The sequence below is a fragment of the Bos javanicus genome, chromosome 13 (genome assembly GCF_032452875.1).
Source record: "Bos javanicus breed banteng chromosome 13, ARS-OSU_banteng_1.0, whole genome shotgun sequence".
Lineage (NCBI taxonomy): Eukaryota > Metazoa > Chordata > Mammalia > Artiodactyla > Bovidae > Bos > Bos javanicus.
In genome coordinates, this window is record NC_083880.1 from 65,537,128 (window position 1) to 65,556,919 (window position 19,792).

The 19,792-nt window shown below is 53.8% G+C and overlaps 1 protein-coding gene across 7 annotated transcripts in view; it reads left to right on the forward strand.

Moving 5' to 3' along the window:
* DLGAP4 (DLG associated protein 4) overlaps positions 1-19,792 on the forward strand; it is a 201,905-nt gene that overhangs the window by 134,198 nt on the left and 47,915 nt on the right. Inside the window, exon 1 of one of the 7 annotated variants that reach the window (XM_061437483.1) lies at positions 865-1,901. The exons of 4 other annotated variants lie outside the window; for them this stretch is intronic. In XM_061437483.1, coding sequence (XP_061293467.1) covers positions 1,871-1,901 — 31 coding nt within the window. In that variant the 5' untranslated portion in view covers positions 865-1,870. Of the gene's footprint in view, positions 1-864; positions 1,902-1,950; positions 2,051-12,109; positions 16,399-19,792 lie in introns of those variants that run through there. 2 more of the 7 variants (XM_061437482.1, XM_061437485.1) reach the window with 2 other exon arrangements.

Genomic DNA, 19,792 nt, shown 5'->3' on the forward strand with positions numbered 1-19,792 from the left:
CAGCCTAGAGGGATGAGGCCCGGAGCAAGGGCCCGGACTGTGAGTAGGGGGACTCACAGGGGCAAGGCGGGGACTCAATGAAGTGGGGAAGCTCCATGAGTTGTGAAGGGAGTGACTTAGGAATTTACACAGCTCCTACTGCACTTGGCCCTCCAAGGTATCGTGGATGTAATGGTTTTATTTTACTAAAGAGGACACTAAGGTTCAGGAAGTTGAATGAACATCTTGTCCAAGGTCACAGAGCCCTCCTGAGGCTGAGCAGGGATTAGAACCCAACCTGCAAGACCCCAGATGAGCACAGCAAAACCAGGAGGGAGCGGTGGGGACACTAGAAACCCTTAGGACGTAGAGTCCATAGTATTGGGAGGCTAATTTGACCACACACAGGTGAGACGACCCGCTTGTGCGGAGCCTCTGCTTCCCCTGGGGAATATCCAGGTGTAGCCACGATAAACTGGTACAGACTCCCCGGCCCCTCGCTCGTCAGGGAGCATGCGTCTCGTTCCAGCTGGAACCGGTTTGGTGGGGGCGGCTGGAGGGGCGGAGTCCCGGGTGCTCAGGCACGCGCGTGCTGACGTGGGCGCGCGCTCCCTCGCAGGGTTGGGCGGCCTGGGCGTGGGCTGGACTGAGCGCCCCGCGCGCTTGCGCACCCGCCCTGCCGGGCGCGCGCGACGGGCCACGTGCCGAAAGGGCCGCGCGCGCCCCCGCCCGCCCCGGGAGTCCCGAGCGACGCGCGCGCGCGTCTGACGCGGGGGGCGGGGCGGGGCGGGGCCGGCGCGGGGCTTTAACCCAGAGGCCCCGCCCCTCGGGCGTACAAAACCGGAGCCTCGGGCCGGGCCGCGTGAGGGAGGAGGGTGAGTGCCCGCCGCTGGCCGCAGCTGCCGCCAGCCCGTCCGTCACTTCGTCGGTCTGTCCGGTCCACGTCGTCGCCGCCGCCGCCGCCTCAGCCCGGACGCCTGGGGCCCGCCCAGCGCCTCTCAGAGCAGCCGCGGCCCCGCGAGGAGACGGGCGCCGCCCCCGCCCGGCCCTGCCCCCGCCCTCCTCCCAGTCTGTCCGTCCGTCCGTCCTCCCTCCCGCTCGCGCTTCCGTCCTTCTGTCCAGCCACCGACCCTGGGGCCCATCTCCCCGCTCCGCCCGCTTTGTCTCTCCCTGGCTCGCTGTCTCTTTGTCTCTGCCCTCGCGCTGCCTCCCAGCCCCTCCCTCGCTCCCCGATCTCGGGTCCCCCTCAAAGCGCTCTTCTCATCCCTCAAAGTCTCCCTCTCGGAGCGCCCCTGTTCTTCGGGACTCCCTCTCTGAGCGCCCTCTCATCTTGTGGGGAGGGGGCTTTCTTTCAGAACACCTTTCATACTCCCCGCACATCCCTTGGGGATCCTCCCATCTGTCCCCCACACCCCGGGGGTCTTGCCTCCTCTTAGCCCTCCTTTCTGCAGGCTTTTGCCTCTTTTGGTGTCCCCCCTGTACGCTGGGACCTCTGATCCCTTGGGGTCTCTCCTTGGGAACCCCGAAGCTCCCCAGCTCCCTGACTTCCGTACCCCCTCCCTGCCTTTCCTTGGTTTGTGCCCCAGTCGTTGTTCTCTGTCAGGACTCCGCGCCCCCCAGCCCCCTGGGTCGGGGTCCCCTGCTTTGCTCTCCCTGTCTCTCCCTGTCCTCACATCTGTCTTGCTGGTGTCACCGCTCGATGTCTCTTGCGCTGCAGACCCCTTTTTGAGGCTTCTCCTCTGCCGGGGTCTCTTGCCCCCCACCCACCCACCCCCCACCGCGCTTTCTCTGCCCCGTCTCCCTGTCTCCCCTTCTCTCCGCTCCTGTGTCTCTCCCTCTCCCCTTTTCTGTCTTTGCCGGTCTCTGGGTCTCTGACCCCCATCCGGCCCTCATGGCTTTGTGTCTGGAGCTCTTGAAGCAATGTGAGTGGTGGGGTGTCCGGGTCGGGCCGGAGTCCGCCCGCAGGCTGGCCGCGGCCGAGGCTCCATGGGGTTGGCGCTGGGGCGAGGGCTGGCGCTGGGGACTCCCCACCAAGAGGGCAAGGGGAGAGGGGCCGGGCTGTCTGGCAGAGGTGGGAGTGGGGGCCCTTCCTGCTCTGAGGCTTCTGCTTTAGTTGCTTGTGTGTGTGTGGACCGTGCCACGGGCTGGGCATCCCTGCCCGCTCGGCCATGCATGGCCTGGCATTTTGGAATCGCTTGTGGGAAGGCCTGGGCTATTTTGGAGCCAGCAGGATGTGATATCACTTGGGCGTTTATTTAGACCCGACTGGGGGTGGGGGCTGCGTTCTTGCCAACTTGAGTAATCAAATTTTGCAGGGGGGTGCGGCCTCCTAGGCAGCCGGGCTGTGAGGTTTGGGGCCAGAACTTGTAAGCCACCAGACTGGGCAGGTGAACCAGGGTTTATGTTGCCTTGGTCTTGCCGAGACCGTAGGTCAGGGTGAGGGGAGAAAGGAGTTGTTCTTCACCTGACCACCCTTGAGGTTTGGGCGTGGTGGTCTAAGACCTCTGGGGCCATGGGTCTGCCAGCCTCAAACCTTGTGACCTTGAATGAGACCCTCAACCTTTCCCAGCCTCAGTTTCTCCATCTGTAAAAAGGGAATAGTTGTGTCAGTCTCACAGGGTTGTCATGAAGATCAAATGAAATATCTGTAAAGACACTGTGGGAACTGCCAGCCTAGCTCTAACCTGAGCCCCACAGAGGGGAAGCAGCTAGTTCATGGGCACACAGGCTAGTTCATGGCAGAGTTGGGACGGGGATCTCGGCCTGGGACGCCCTGGTCCAGAGTTCTTCACCCCAAAGTCCATTGCCACCTATTATTCAGAAATACACCTGCCCTGCCAATAGGCCAGGGAACCAGCTGTCCCCATTTATGCCCCGATTCCCAGTTGTTGTTTTTCAGTTTGTAAAGGTAGGTGGTGTGCCCAGTGGGATGTCTGTGTTGGGAGGCTGTCGGACTTTCCGTGTTCCATCCCATTGTTGTTTAAGGGTGGTCCTGCTTGTCCAGTGGCACTTGGGAATAAAGTCAGTCAGTTTGTGGTTGTGAGCCCCACCTGCTTTGCCGGCTTCCAGTAGAGCAGGGGAACAAAGGCCCTGGCTGAGAGATGCTTCGCAGACAGCTGGGGTCCGCTGTCAGGGAGCCTCAGACATCCTAGAACTTTGGAGCAGGAGATCAGATCAGCTATGATAGCTCCCTTGTCTTACAAACAAGGTCCAGAGAGCACAGAGGGTTCAGCCAGGACTCCTGCATCCTCTTCTGTAGCACTGCCAGACTGGTCACAGTCAGGCGGGTGTCACCTGCTTACTGGTGTATAATGACAATTTCCAACATCCATTGACCTTTTATTGTGGGCCCTGAGCTTGACATGGTACACAGATTTCTTGCAGTGGGGAGGAGAAAGGGCTTGGTTTCTGGTCTAGAAGTGGGAGGATCAGGGTGTGGTCCCCACATCGCACCGTCTCAGGGAGGCTGCTTTTCCCTGGGCTTCAGCTTCCATATCTGCAACATGGGAATGATCTTCCTTGTCCTCAGACTCATTCTGAAATCATGGATCCCTAAAGAAATTCTGGGTGGCAGACTGCCAAGGTTCTATTCTCGGCTCTGCTGCTAAGATGCTGTGTGACTTCAGACAAGTGTCTTCCTCTGTCTGTATTTTTCCTTCAAAAAAATGAGGAAGTTGGGTGTTGTGGTCTTGGAGGTACTTTCAGCTCTGACATTTGAGGATTTTTTTTTTTAAACACCTGTGGTTTTTTTAATTTTTTTAATTATGAATGACATTTGAGGATATTGAGGTAACTGAAGGGCCACCTATTTGTACCTACATCTCGTCTTACCTGTAAAAGTGCGTGTGATCACAAAATAACAGAATGTGTTGAGCGCTGCCAGGTGTGTGCTGATGATACACTGTGGGCTTTCATCAGAGAGAGACCTTGCCCGGGCAAAGAGATCAGAGACACTTCCAGAAGGAGGCAGTGCTTGAGCTGGGCCCCTGTACCCAACACGTTCTGCCTCTTACAGGAACTGTTCCAAACGAAAGAAAGAGTGTGGGGTTTTGAGTCAAAAATGCCTGGTTTTAATTGTTCTCCACTCACTGCAGGTGTAATCTTGGTCTAGTTACTCTCTTTCAACTTCGGCTTCTTCATCTGGACTCAAGATAATCATATTTACACTGCAGGGTCATGGTGAGGATTAAGTGAGCTTCTATATTTAAAAATACCTAGTACACAGTAGGTGACTTCTCAGGTAGCCCAGTGGTAAAGAACCCGCCTGCCAGTGCAGGAGATATGGGTTCAATTCCTGGATCAGGAAGATCCCCCTGGAGAAGGAAAGGGAACCCACTACAGTCTTATTGCCTGGAAAATCCCATGAACAGAGGAGCCTGGTGGGTTGCAGTCTATGGGATCACGATGAGTCCTTCACGATTTAGCAACTGCGCACGTGTGCAATACACAGTAGGCATTTAATAAATGGGAGCCTTCACCTCCAAGTAATATCTGGATCCCTTTTTCCTTTGTGGGAACAAGACAGAGGCCCAGCCTCTCCCACTACCCCCCGGTGGCTGGGGTTCAGGTAACCAGGAAAGCACCTTCTGGCTGTTCTGATGTATAATAGCAGTAATCCTCTAATCTCTCCCTCGCTGTGTGAGACCTTGTATAATCTGCCAGGCTCTTTCCTTGCTCATTGTTCCCCACAACAGTCCTGGGAGGAAGTCAGAAGCCAGTGGAGTTCTCCCTGTTTCACAGGTGAATGAAGCATAGGGGGCCCAGGGAGGGCCTTGTGCCCAGGCCTCTTGACTTTTCTTCCCCTGCAACCACAGTGTTGCTCCACATTTACTGCTGCCTGGTAGCCTACCCCTCGGCCACCTTCTCTCCATCTGGCATTTGTTCTGCCAGGAGGGTTTGCTTGACATTTCCCCAGCCTCTGAGCTCATCTCAGATTTAAAGAGACTAGCTTGAGTTCGGGTGGGGACTGAGTCACCACCTTCCTCCACTTTCTTACCCTGAGCTGCAGCCACACATGTCCAGAGGGCCACCACCGTAGACCTGCTGGTCATAGACCCTGCATAAAACAGGCGTTCCTCCCAGAAATTCAGGTGGCGCTCTCTGGGCTCTCCGGGGAGGGCAGGCTGCAGGGAGGCTCCATATGTATTTCTTCACGCCTAGGGGTTCTGGAAGCACAAGCCACACTGAGTTGTTGCCTGGCCTCTCCTGCTTCTAGCCCTTGTGTGCTCTACCCTCCCCCGTGGTACCTCGCTTCCCTTGGAGGCCACATAGTCACATGCCTCCTCTTCCAAGAAGTCTGTGATTGCTGCCTCTGGCTGGAGTCAGATTGTGAATTTAGTCTGCACTCGATGAAAGTGTGACCTTGAAGATCACCTCTCTCTGCCTCCGTTTCCTCATAAAATTTAGGCTCCACATCTTGACACAGTTCAGGCTTCTGAGCCTATCCCCAAAGGGTCTCAGTTGACAGGTCTGGGGGCAGGAATGAGCTTTTTAAACCAGCCCCCTGGAGGAGGCTGATGCTGAGGGCTTATGGATTGCACTCAGGGAAAAACTGAACTGAGCGATTCCTGGCCTGGGATCACAGTTTGGCTTGTCCCTGCTGTGTGACCTTGGACTGATCGACTTTCTGCACCTCACTTTTCTTCTGGGTCAGAAAGGGATGGAAATGCATTTCTCCCACATTGCTCTGAGAACGTGAACTGGTATCAGAAAGGTCCTGCAAGACATGGAAGCGTGTCTGCCACACTGGGTGTTGGGGACTGTGCTAGGCGGTTTCTGGCATTATCGTGCTGCATTATTGCAACAGTCCTGTGATACGGGTCTCAATATGATCCCGAACTGACAAGTGGGGAGACTGGTGCCTCATCGTGCTCTTTGTTTCAGGCAGGATTGGTTGTTTCCAGAAAGAGGTTACCAACTTCCCCTGCTCAGTCCCTGCAGTAGACGCCGTCAGCCCTGGCCAGGGTAGGGGCTATGAAATTGAACAGCTGGGCAGGAGTGCAGTGCAGTCAGCAACAGGAATTGAATGAGGTTGTCCAGGTGTGTGCTGTGCGTGCCTCTCAGGTTCTCAGGTTTCCCAGTCCTGTGGGAGGGGAGCCACAGCTGCCTCCCGTCCCTCAGCCTGTGTTGGAATCAGCTGGTATATCACCCGCCCACTCCTGGGAACCAGGGAAGACAAAAATCTATATTCTGGAGTTAAAAGATTATTGTTGCTTGTCTCACTATAAGAAGCAGTCCCAGGGAGGGGAAGGGACAGGGGGTGCCTAGCACTCCAGAAGACCATGTCAGGGCCAGGCAAGAGCCACCGCCCTGCCTCCCCGCCCAGGTCTCCCACATTTCTCTGTCCCTGGCCTGGATCACCTGGGGAGAGCTGGTGCACGGAGGCTCCATTTGGCCAGTGTAGAGGACAAGAGCCAGAAAAGTGGTCCCAAGTGGTTGAAGCTGGACCCGGCTTAGCTGAATTGGGCTTGGAAAACACTCTGACCAGCGATTTGCCCTCCCAGCCCTGGGCCGGGCTCCGAGAGGATGGGAAAGACCAGACAGACAGGGCCTCTGCCCCTGGGAACTCAGGCTCTGACAAGGGAGACAAGGCCTACAATTATGAGAGACTGTGTGACAGTCTGTAATTAAGCATCTGCTGAAGAAGGGCATTGTCTGAGGAGGAAGAAGTGAGCGTGAGCCAGAGGAAACAAGAGCCCTTGAGAGGGGCACTGGATTCAGAGACTGGCATTGGGGCTGGCGTGCCTGGGGATGGTTTCTCCTAAAGCAGAGGTGCGGGGGCTGGACGTGGTAAGCACGTGTTTTGGAAACTGAGTAGACAAGTTTAGCTGCCGCTCTGGGAGGCCCAGAAGGTTGTAGGCCGCACTGAACTTGAGCCGAAGAGCAGAGGCTTTGGAGAGCCATGGAAGGTTTTAGAGCCAGAGCAGCAAACTGGAGGCTTTTTTTCAAGATGAGTCAGGCTGTGTGAGTGGGACTGAGTGAAAGTGGTGACGGGAGGAGCTTTGCAAGCATCCTGGAGAAGGGAGAGGGCGGGGTGCAGGTGGAGCCCATGGGAGGGGGAAGGGCCAGTTGGGGTGCAGAGGATGTGTGTTCTCTGAGGAGAGCCCAACTAGGGGCCTGATGGGCCAGTGGGAAAGATGCTGGGTGTTGCTATTTGGAGCAGGAAATAACAGTCTGAGCGCATTGCTCGTCCACCTGCTCTGTGCCAGGCTCTGTGCCAGGGCCTCCATGGGTGCTCTCGTGAAATCCTCTAAATAAGCCTGAGGCAGACAGACTTACCATCCCCCTTTTACAGATAAGGAACGTGTGGCTCAGACCCAAGGCTGACTGCAAACACTGGCTCTCCCAGTTCAGCTCGCCTTCTTAGAAAGGAACCTCCTACTGTTAGGGTCCTGGGAATCTGAACCTTCTTGACCCTTGAACTGAGACCCTTGAATTAATACATCCCCTGGGCTTCCCAGGCAGCGCTAGTGGTAAAGAACCCGCCTGCCAATGTAGGAAATGTGAGAGACCTAGGTTCGATCCCTAGGTGGGGAAGATCCCCTGGAGGAGGTTACGACAGTTCACTCCGGTATTCTTGCGTGGAGAATGCCACAGCCAGAGGAGCCTGGTGGGTTATAGTCCTTGGGGTCGCAAAGAGTCGGACATGACTGAAGTGACTTAGCACACATGCATGCACAAATATATCCCCTACAGCCCACACCCCCCGTGGTTTCTAAAGACCTGGAAGACTGGGCCTGAGAACCAGCTCAGAATTCCTTAAGGTGGAAGCCTCAGAGAACTGAAGGGCCTTCACATCAGCCGTTTTATTCACCAGGCTGTGAGCAGCCTCCAGAGCTGGGCCTCCTGTGTCTGGTCCAACTGTGGGCACGTCCATGACTGGGCACACTGGAATTCTCCTCTGGCCTCCTTCCCCACCCTGAGAGAGAGTGTTCCCTGGCCCAGCCACAAAGGCAGGAAGGGACTTGTCCAAGGTCCTCTCACCACAGGAGAGCCAGGTGATGAAACCCAGTTCTCCTCTCCCAGGCTGCAGCCAGGGATGCCCACTGGGCAGAGGGAAGGCGAGGGTGAGTGGCTACCAGGGGAGGCAGCGGTGGCTGGTCACAGTGCGCGGCTTGGAAACCAGTGGCCAGCCCTCTGTGTGTCCCCTTGAGCAGAGCCTTGGCTGGGGGTCTTGGCACAGCTTCCATGCCCCGCTCCCCACTCCTCCCTTGTCTGCAGTAAACACCCCTGGGACCCTTGTGCCAGTGCTAGTGATAAGTCACGAGTCTTATCTGACTCTTGCAACCCCATGGGCTGCAGCCCACCAGGCTCCTCTGCCCATGGGATTCTTCAGGCAAGAACACTGGAGTTGTTTGCCATTTCCTCCTCCAGGGGATCTTCCCAACCCAGAGGTCGAACCCACGGCTCCTGTATTACAGGCTAATTCTTTCCCACTGAGCCACCAGGGAATACATTGGCATGTACTCTCTGAGCCTTGGGGTTTACAGGGTACAATTGTAACTGCTCCCACAATTTTCATATCAGAAAGCAGGGTAAGAGTTTCGATGAGGGGTTTTTGTGCTCCTTTGAAACAGACTGAGCCTGAGAAGCCTGAGAAATTATGCAGACATTGGAGGAGTGAACTAGAGCACCCCTGTGCTGTCCCTTTCGATTGTAGTCATTCATTTGGTCAGTGCTTTACCACTTGCCAGGTGCTTTGTGGTAAATGTGATCATTCTCAGGTATATTCATTCTTTTTATTTTGTTCACATCACATAGTTTTGGATCCTTAATGTTTGTGTAGCCCGTTTTTGATTTGCAGAGAACTTACCCACCTTATCTCAGATTCTTATCTAGCCCTCGGAGATCACTACTGTTCTTGTCATCCTCATTTTCCAGAAAGTGACTTGACCAAGGTCACTCTGGGATTTACTGACTGAGCTGTTGTTCACTTCTTCAACAAATATTTATTAAGTGCTTGCTGTGTGCCAGGTGATGAGCTGGGCCTGGGGATACAGTGACCAGGAGAGCCATCTAGAGACTTAGCTTCTGACCTCCCAGAGTCCACCGAACCTTCAGGGTCTAGCAAGGATCCACCCCAGTGCTCCTTCCCCCCACCCTGGGCTCTTTCCACTGCAGAGCCCTGGAATTTGGGCATGAGGCTTAACACCTAAATTGTTGTAGCCTGTGAGCCTTCAACCTGGAGCGTCATGATAAAGCAAGCCAAGACAGCAAGTCTCCGCAAACTGAACTTCAGGAGTGACAAAGGAGGTCTTTGGTAATGACTTAATTATTAACAAGAAGGTGAGGGAGGGCATCTCTACAGAAGGCCATCTGCTTCTCCCCAGGGGGATGGAAGTCGCCCAAGGGCGGCCGTACCTAAGATCCTGGCCTGAATTTTCTGCCACCTCCAAATATTTGATTACAGTCTGCACAGATGTGGAGCCCTGTGGCCATGTGCTAAGCTGGGGACCCTCCTTGCCTCCTTTAATATTAAATGAGACAAAGTAAAGGCATATCGTAGGATATCAGTCTGGAAGGAACTCTCCCAGCCTCCTCACTTTCCCATGAGTGGGAACCATGTATCAGAGGGGAAGGGACTTGCCAGTAGCCCATATGGAGAGAGATTCTTTTCCCCCTTTCTGTCTTACCAGCCCAGCTTAGTTTCCCCAGTCCTTCTGGAGGAACTCCCCCCTCCCAACTGTACCTGTTGAGCATTCAAAACCCTCTTCAAGTCTTTCTTATGCCTTAAGGCCAAGTTTTTTCCCCCTGAGTCTTCCCTGCTACTTTCTCCCCTGCCAGAGCCCTGTGGTGTCCAGGCGGCCTCCGTCTGCTCTCGGAGGCTGACCACCTGTTCTGCACGGCGACCAGCAGCCCTGAGGAAGCTTCAGAATCCAGATGTCTGGGCCTTGCCCCCAGGGAATGCAACGTCTGTCACCTAGAAGAAAGCTTCCCTGGGTACATTTTGCTGGAGTTCTTTTTTTATGTGCAAAAGTTATGCTTCTCTTGAGAAAGCAATCCACGTAGGTGGTTAAACATTTCAAACTTGTAGGGGAAAAAAATGTCCAGTGACGGTTGTCTGTCTCCCACCCAAGCTCCTAGATAATCACTGTCAAACAGGCTTGGTGTTTTCCTCCAGAAATATTCTGCATACGCGGGCAGCTGTGTCCGTCAGTACATCCGGTTTTACTGCCTGCTGCCCCTGCTGTTCTGTTCCTTGTCGTCTTCACGCAAGACTGTCTCTGTGGTAGGTATTCCTGTGCGTGGCCGTGCAGTCCGCTGGTGGATGGGCCATCCATTGTTTATCTGGTCCTCTGCTCAGGGACTTTTATGTTGTTCCCAGCCTTGCTGTTACGAACACCGTTCCCCACTCGGCCGTATGTATGTGGGCAGGCATCACTGTGGGAGCCATTCCTGCAAGTGGAATTGCTGTTTCCAAGAATCTGCGCACCTAAAATTCTATTACCTTCTTTTGCATCCTGAAAATCTGTATGTTTTATAAAGCACTGTGGTTAGGTATTGACATGACTGAGCGACTGAACTGAACTGATGCTGATCCAGCCCAGAAAGGGGGAGGCCGACCAGTGTCACTCAGCAGTGGTCAGCCAGTGAGATGTCTCTGGAGTAAGGTTCAGATGGTTGGGGGCGGAATGAAGGGAAGAGGTGGGTTGGGGGACACATCAGAAGTGGAGCCAGGATAGGGGGAGGGATGCTGTTATAGGTACCTGGGGACCTGTTTGTGACTTGGTCTCCAGGGAGAGATGACTGCCCCTACACACACACACACACACACACACACACACACACTCACACTCCTCCTTTCTCTGCTTCTCTGGTGTGTGCCACACCTGCTTGGCAGCAGCTAGGCCAGTGAGCTCATTGGTCCAGCAAATATTTACTTAGCTCCTGAATCCAGTTCTGGTTTGGCCACTATGTCTCTGTGCCTTTCCGAGCCTCAGTTTTCCTCATCTGAGAGATGGGGAGGCCCCTCCCTGCCTTTCTCATGTCACCAGGCTCCATCTCACCAGTGGGGAGATGTGGTAAACCAGCCAGGGGGAAAAACTCTGAAAAACAGGTGGCAGTGGTCTTAGCCATACCGTGGCTGGCACCCCGGGGTCAGCAGAGAGTGAAGTTTGGACCCACCCTGGGTGGGCTGCTGTCATTCTTGGCAGATGGCCTTGACCCTCGAGTCAGGAGTTTCCAGGCAGCTGTTGGTGTTTCCTCTTGTACCAAGACTGGGTCGGGCTCATCTCTGGGGTCTTCCTGACTTTACTCTGTCCCAGGGGCTGCTCAGGATAAAAAAGTTGACAGGTTGGAGAGAGACAAGATAGGAAGATGAGGGAGGGTCTCCACACGGCAGCCAGAGTTTTGCATCCTCCCACAAGCCCACAGGAAGACCCACAAGGATGACCCAAAAGGTCATCCTCTGGTCATTTCTGCAGCTCCTTGTCAGTTCTCAGTGGTGGCGGGGATGAGGAAGGGGAAGTTCTGTCCTTTTTCTAGTTTAGGACACTTGAAATCACTAGCCGAGTTCCTCCTCCTGTTTTATCAGTGGGGAGACTGAAGCTGAGGTTGAGGCCCTCCTCCCAAGTGAGAAGTCAGGTGTTCAGCCCTTAACTCTCACTATCTCTCCCACGTTGTCCCCGTCTTTAGTTTCGCTTTGGGGTTAAAACCCAAAGTGAAAGAAAAAGATAAAGCAGGAAGCAGCCGCCCGAGACCCAGCCCAGGCCACAGTGGGCCCTGGGGGGCCTCACAAGGCCTCGCTGGCAGGGGAGCAGGCCTCTTTCCGACTGGCTCCCACCCTGGTTCTGGGGGCCTGGCTGGGTGGGGGCCGGGCAGGGCCCCTCCAGGAGAGGCGCCAGGCTGCAGACAGGCGGTGGCCTCCTGGCTGGGCCCACGCTGTCTGGGAGACAGCCAGTTCGACGGGTTCCCCCCGGTAAAGTCAGCCTCTCCCAGGTGTGGCCCCAGGTGGGAAGCAACTGCCTTTGAAACTCCCGTCCTTCCGGGGCAAGGCTGGGCTGGAGCTGGGCCCGTGTTGGCCTGGGAAATCAACCCTGGCTTCCCGAATCCAGCTTGCACAGAGCAGTTCCAGTCTCTCTGAAGGTAAGAGCTAGCGCCCGTCTCCACTGAGAAAGCTTTTAAACTTTCAGTCCCTGTGGGCACTTACCTTACCCCCTGGCGATTTCAAGGACCCAGATGGCCTGAAAGCCTTTTGTCCTGATTGTGCTTCCAGCCCCAGAGGCTTAGAGAGGATGGGGTGTGGAGAGCAGGAGCCGCGCTTCTCCAGGAGTTGATAGGTGGCCTCCGACAAGCCCCTGGATCTCAGGTTCCCCATTTGTTTCTTGGCAGGAGCTAGATCCTTCTAGCTCTGCCGTTCAGCCAAATCGATCTTGGTCCCTCGGGAGCTAGTGATAAAGTTCTAACACGCTTTGGGTTCGCCCGTGTGTTTCAGAGATGAACTGTTGCCTGACTACCTGGGGTCTCAAGTTCCTGTTTCTCTGTGCTTTTTCTAAGGAAACTCTCAGCCTTGCCAAAGCAGATATGGTAACAATTTGGTTGCTTCAACAAATAGGAATTTTTGTCCACCTCTCTTCCCCTCCTCTGCACAATCCCAAGGTCCCCAGGCACAGAGCCATGTTGGTTCAAGTCTGCTCCGGGGGGCACACACTGAGCACACAGTAGGTGATCTGGACGTTGTGGCTGAGCGACTGCACTGACGATCCACACTGGACCGTACTGCTCCCATGGGAGGCAGAACCGGGTGCTTACAAAGCCCAGCCGTATCCCGAAGCCCACATGCCAGGGGCCGTGCAGCCCGTTAGCTAAGAGCATAGATCTGGAGTCATACTGCCAGGATCCAGATCCTAGACTGCTGCCTGGAGCTGTGAGGCTTTGGCAAGTTGCTTAACCTCTCTGGGCCTCAGTTTCTTCATCTGCAAAATAGAGGTGATAATACTGATATCACACGAGTCACAGTGTGAGGATGAAAGTGAGTGTGTGTGTATGTATGTGTGTAAAGCACTCAGCTCGGTGCTGGGCACAGTGGGAGCACTTAAGAAATGTTAGCCCTGCTCTTATTGATATCCAGAGAAGATTTGGAATATTTAAAGACCATCCCTGTCCCATGCCTGAAAAAGTTCAGATGCACCTGGTATTTGGAGAGGAGTTGGTCATCTGATGGCTCTTTGTCGAGTGTGGGGCTCTGATGGGGAAGATGAAGCCAATCAAGGCAGGCTTTAGAGAGGACCTCAAAAGCTGGGCAAACTCTAAGTGGATGGAGATTTTTAGGTGAGGGTGCCTAGGGTAGGAGAGAGAAGGCAGGGGCTGGTTGTCCAGGGGCCTGGGGATCTGAGTCAGGCTAGAGAAGCCTGCTCAGGGCCGTCAGAGTCCACCAGGCACTCAGCCAGGGTTTATTTCGGCATGGTCATCACTCCATTGGGCAGTTTGCTTCCTCAGGCTGTGTTGAGGAGTCTGCGCTTATGTGTTGTGAATACAGTACAAGATCCAGGCTCTCCTGGAGCATTCTTGCCTTCCCAGGCTGCATGAGGTGCTGTCGGCCCAGCACAGGGAGTGGTAGCAGTCAGGAGGTGTCAGCCTGCAGGGTGGGAGGAACTGGGCTTGTCCGACAGTACCTATGAAGGCAGGGCAGCCAGCGCTACTGTACCACAGCAGTTTCCTCAGAGGGGGCACGCGCAGCAGTGTGTGGGAACAATCCAGGGGAGGAGGACTTGGGTTCATCCCAGCCAGCTCCTCCCCGCCCCCACCTCCACGCCCCTTTCCAAACAATCGGCCATTCATGCCAGGCGCTGAGCCAGGGGAAGAAGAGGGAACAAGACAAACTTGGTCTCTTTCCTCAGGGAGCTTGGAGATCCCATCTGAGCAAGTACCCATGCACAGGATACTGTATAATTGAGATCAGAGCCCTGAAGGAAACATAGTTGCTGAGAAAGAGGATGGGGAAGGCACCTCAGGGAAAGTGGGGTGGAGGATGGGAAGGAGGCAGGCCAGGGCAGATTGGGAACTGCAAGGGGCAAGATCCTGAGGTGTAAGGCGTTTGGTGTATGGAGGGAACTGGGACAGGTTCCAGTCTGAAAGGGTCTGCAAGGTCAGGGCCGGGTGGCTGGGCTTGGTGAGTCTGGTTAAGTATCATCAGAGCTTCCAAATACTTACATCATCATCACTGTCATCATCAAGTTTCCATACTGATCATTAGTCATCAAGAAAAGCTTCTTCAGCACTCCCTGCTTACTGCTAACGCCCTTTCACATACTGCTTCAGCAGTGCAGAGCCCTGTTGCTTCCCTTGCTGAGGGAGGCGGGTTGCAGTTAGTACTACGTTCTTAGAAGTGATGGAACAGAGAGGTCAAGTGACTTAACTGGAGTCACACAGCTTAACCAAGATTTGAAATCCTGATTCACTACTCTTTCTTTTCTGCCAACTGCTTTTGTTTAAGAAGGCCAAAGCAGAAGTTTCTGCTGCTTTTTAGCCAGATTGCCATTCCAAAATGGCTCATGATCAGTCGTACCCAACTCTTAGCGATCCTTTGAATGGCAGCCTGCCAGGCTCCTCTGTGGGATTTTTCAGGCAAAAATACTGGAGTGGGTTGTTGCCATTTCCTCTTCCAGGGATATTCCTGACCCAGGGATCAAACCCACGTCTCTTGCATCTCCTGCATTGCAGGCAGATTCTTTACCCACTGAGCCATTGGGGAAGCCCAGTTTAAAAGTTTTTGTGTAGAATGATGTCATAGTGATTGTGTTAGGGCACTGGGATTAAAGTGACTTTTTAACTTTTCTATACTGTTATATATTTATAGTTCTTTTTTTATTTTAAAAAATATTTATTTGCGTTGAGTCTTAGTTGCAGCACACAGACCCTTTAGTTGTGGTGCGTGGACTCTGGAATGCACAGGCTTCAGGAGTTCTGGCACACAGGCTTATTGCTCTGTGGCATGTGGGATCTTGGTTCCCAGGCCAGGGATCCAACCTGCATCCCCTGCATTGCCAGGTGGGTTCTTAACCATTGGACCATTAGGGAAGTCCCGAGTTTTTAATTTTTTAACCTCCACATTTACCTTCCTTCTATCTCCTTTCCAAGGTTCTAATACTAACACATCCATCTCTACCCTTGTAGACCTCCAGTCTTTTTAATTTTCTATTTGCATTTTTAAAATTTTGTTTATTATTTAATTTTGTCTGCACTGGTTCTTCATTGCTTAGCTCAGGCGTTCTCTAGCTGGAGCAGGTGGGGACGGCTTTTCGTTGAAGTGTGTGGGCTCCCCACTGCGGTTGCGGAGCACACGCTCTAGGTTTGAGGGCTCAGTAGGTGTGGCTCCCCGGCTCTAGAGCGCAGGCTCAGTAGTTGTGGTGCACGGGCTTAGTTGCTCCACAGCAAGTGGGATCTTCCGAGACCAGTGATCAAATCTATGTCCCCTGCATTGGCAGATGGAGTCTTAATCCACTGCACCACCAGGGAAGCCCTATTTGAATTCTGGTGTTCCCCCCACCTTTTAAAATTTCTGTTTCCTGAATCTCAGGAAATAGTCTCAGATTATTAGTCAGCCCCTGCTCATAAATACATTTAAGTCAGATCAGAAAAGTCATGCTTAAAGTAGCTTTAAACATTTTATTTGTGACTTCTGGATTTTGGTGAAAAATCAGTGTGATGACTGGGGCTCATTTGTAGAGGATTCCTCAGTGGACTCTCACTAGCCTATTTTTTTTTAAATTGTGGTTAAGTATACATAAAACGGTACCGCTGAAGCTGTTTTTAAGTGCACAGTTGAGTAGTATAAAGTACGGTTCACGTCTTGTACAGCTATCACTGCCCTCCATCTCTTTCTGTCTTTGCAGAGCTGAGACTCTGTACCCGTTCCCTCCTCCTCCAGCCCCTGCAAATCGCACCTCTACTTTCTGTTTCTGTGGCCGGGTACCTCATGCACTGGCCCATTTTAAGGAGGTATATTTGAAAGGAGGAGTAGGTGGTGTCTGAATAACAAACTCTTTGGGTTAACTCTCCAAGTTAATGCACACTGCAGCCCTCAGCTTTATGTGGCTGGGTTCCAGCAGAATTTTTAAAAGGCTGCTTATGTCCCAGGAGGGCTGTCTCCCCAGAGGCAGCCTTGGTTCCCACGCCCGCGGTGGCTGTGTGGAGCCTGGGCACAGCTTCAGGATCCTTCTTAACACAGGCAGGTGCTATAATCAACCAGAAGCAGCACACCCAGTGGAAACTGTGCCATCCCCGCCTAGTGCCGTGCCCAGCCTTTATAGATCAGGATCAGTCCTAGGAGGGGAAGGGACCATTTGAGGGGTAAGTGATGTCACAGGTCTCTTTGTGAGAGCAGAAAAGGGCCTGGCAGGACAGCCCAAAGCCTGGGGGAGGTGGGTGATAGGTAATGCTTGCAAAACATCGGGCAGAGCAGCTCCAGAGGGGTGGAAGGTAAGGTCAAGGTCAAGGTCAAGTCCACTTTCTCCAGGTGCTCTTCAGAATGCTGGCTCGGGCTTGAGGTCTGTATAAAATTAAACCAGGCTCCTCCGTCCATGGGATTTTCCAGGCAAGGGTACTGGAGTGGGGTGCCATTGCCTTCTCCACCAATACAGTATACTAACGCATATATATGGAGTTTAGAAAGATGGTAATGATAACCCTATATGCGAGACAGCACAAGAGACACAGATGTATAGAACACTCTTTTGGACTCTGTGGGAGAGGGAGAGGGTGGATGATTTGGGAGAATGGCATTGAAACATGTATATCATATATGAAACGAATTGCTAGTCCAGGTTCGATGCATGATACAGGGTGCTTGCGGCTGGTGCACTGGGATGACCCAGAGGTATGGTACAGGGAGGGAGGTGGGAGTGGGGTTCAGAATGGGGAACACGTGTACACCCGTGGCGGATTCATGTTGATGGCAAAATCAATACAATATTGTAAAGTAATTAGCCTTCAATTAAAATAAATAAATTTATATTAAAAAAAGTAAATGCTAGCCGGAGTCTGCCAGCAGAAAGGGGAGACCAGACTTTCTGCGGTGACTTCTAAGCTCTATAGGAATGTGTGTTGTCAGTCTCCTTGCCAGCAAACTTGTATTTTTGTTGTGCGACCAGATGCTGTGAAGGTTGGTTTTCTGGAGACTGAAACCTGGAAGGTTTTCCCTCCCTTAGTAGATAGCTTGCTGTGTGATGCCAAGCAAATCCCTCAGCCTCTCTGAGCCTCCATTTCCTCAGCCGCACAAAGGGCAATGGTGAAGACATCTCCTTGTGGGGATCAAAAGGACCTCGGACAGCGGCAGGGCCATAGCCGCCAATGCCTGAGCAGGCAAAAACACCGGTACCTATGACTATTAGTCGCTAATATTCAACCAGTCCTTACGGGGGGTCTCACACTGTGCCATTGCAAGGGCAGGGTTCTGTGCATGGGGTTTGGAAGCTGCTGACCTTCCCTTGGGTACGTGTTCTTTCAAAGAGATCTTCCCAAGTGTCGCCATATTGTGCTTTTAGAGGCGGTCGGGAGAAACATCGAGTAGAGAAGGGCATGGTGGCGTGAGGGGGAAGGCCCTGCAGCCCTGCGCTGCTTTGGGGGTGAAGTCAGAGGATCCCGCCTCGTGAGTGGCAGCAGGCATTCTCTGGGGGGACCCCTCCTGGGTGCCACGGACATGGGAAGCACGCGGTCCTTGCCTTCCGGGGACTCAGAATCTAAAGGGAGAAGGAGAAAAGTAAGCAAATCTGTGAAACAGTGTGATGGCAGAGGCCTGTGACGTCTCTAAACCCCGGTGGGTGACCCAGTGAGGGGCACCGGGCCGGGGTGGGAGAACAGTCAGGGAAGTCTCAGAGCGAGGAATGCTCGGAGTAGACCGGAACGGGGGGAGGCAGTAGGGTGCAGGAGGGGTGGTTCAGGCAGGGAGCAGCCATGCAGAGGCCTGGACACTGAGAACATGTGGGGTTGGCATGGAGAGGGGGGCAGAGAGGAGTTAGAGGGGTGCTTGGCAAGGCAGTGTCACCAGAGGTCACTACCCTAAAATATTAACACAGCCATGCAGGCGTGGCCTGGGGGATGGGCAGGCAGCTGGGGTCCTCAGGGCCCTGAATTTTCCTGAGCCTGCCCCCTGGAGGGACAGGACACCTTACTTCTACCCCAGGCCAGAAACCCCCAGCTTCTGGGCCCTCGAATGCTTGGAGGGCCTGGGGTCAGACAGCTGCCCTGAGGGCCCCTGGCTCCGATATACAGGCCCCTCAGGCAGTTGTATGGAGAAGGAAATGGCAACCCACTCCAGTACTCTTGCCTGGAGAATCCCATGGACAGTGGAGCCTGGCAGGCTGCAATCCACGGGATCGCAAAGAGTTGGACACAGCTGAGCGGCTAACACACACACAGGCAGTTGTAATGATGGTTCCTCACCTGCCAAGCCCTTTCCCATCTGTGGGAAGATGAATCTTGTGGCAGTCCTAGGGCAGTGAACAGGGCGAGCCCGTATCCTTCCCTTCTTACCAGTGGGAGCCTTAGTCATACCATGAGTCAGTGCAGAATGGTGCTCACACTCAGGGCCTCCCGACCTACAGGCTTCCCCCAACTCAGCAGCAAGTATGGGGGGAGGCAAGAGCCAGGATAGCCAGTGCCAGCCGCTCTCATGTTCTCAGGAGGGGGTTTCCCGTCACAGTTAGGAGCTCTGTGCTGCCAGACTGTCCAGAGGAAGTCCAGGTCCAGCCCTGACTGTGCTGTCTTAGAGGTAGTCCTTCCTTATTTCCTCTGCAGCTTGGCCATCTGAACATTCTCCTCCCCCTCCTCTGATTGTTAGAACCAATTCTCTGGAGGCCAAAACAGAATTGAACAATGAATGTCATACACACAAAAAAGATGTCTGATGTCACGTCGAGAACTGAGTGTGAAGTAGGGAAGCCAAGAAAGAGCAAACATCTCAGGCCTGGGAGGCATCTTAGAGGCCACACCTGTGGGAGCGTGAGTCCCTCCCTGCATCCATTGTGCCTGGGTCCAGCCTAGTTGACTGCCTCCCAAGCAGCTTTGCCCCTTAGAAACCCCTCCTTAGGATGAAGCAACATCTGCTCCCCCTGGAGCCCCACCTTCGTGCCCCCCTTTGGTTGCACTGTGATGACCGGGACCATGTGTGTATGTGATAGTCTCCTAGGTATTTGAAGACTTTTCCAGGCTCCTACTCCAATCTCTCAAAGCCCCCCGACCCGTCGTGTTAGACTGGGCACGGCTCTTGGTGCACACGTGTCATACCCCATCTGTGGTAGATCTGTGACACAAGTCACTAGTCAGTTGCGGTAACTCTTGTTCCCTGGCAGCTAGGGCTTCCCTGGTGGCTCAGATGGTGAAGCATCTGCATGCAATGCAGGAGACCCAGGTTTAATCCCTAAGTCTGGAAGATCCCCTGGAGTAGGAAATAGCAACCCACTCCAGTATTCTTGCCTGGAGAACTCCATGGACAAAGGAGCCTGGTGGGCTACAGTCCATGGGGTGGTAAAGAATTGGACATGACTGAGCGACTAATACTTTTTCTTGCTGTTCAGTCAGTCCCAGGCTTTCTCCTGCAGTACTCCACGTGGCTGCGCCCAGTCGGTGGAGCTTTACTTTATTGTGAGTTTCCTGAGGTCAAGGACTACGCATCCTGGGTCCCTGGTGCCCACCAGGGGCCAACGTGTGGCCTCACTTGTCATAACAGGAGGATGGATTAGAAACTTCTCCCCAGTGCAAATTGTCCCCTTCTCATCAGGCTCCAATTTGGCAACGCCCCTGTCCACAGTCACCAACAGTCCCCACTGCTTTACCCAGGAGCCCCCTGGGGCTGCCCCTCCCTGGTCCTGCACCT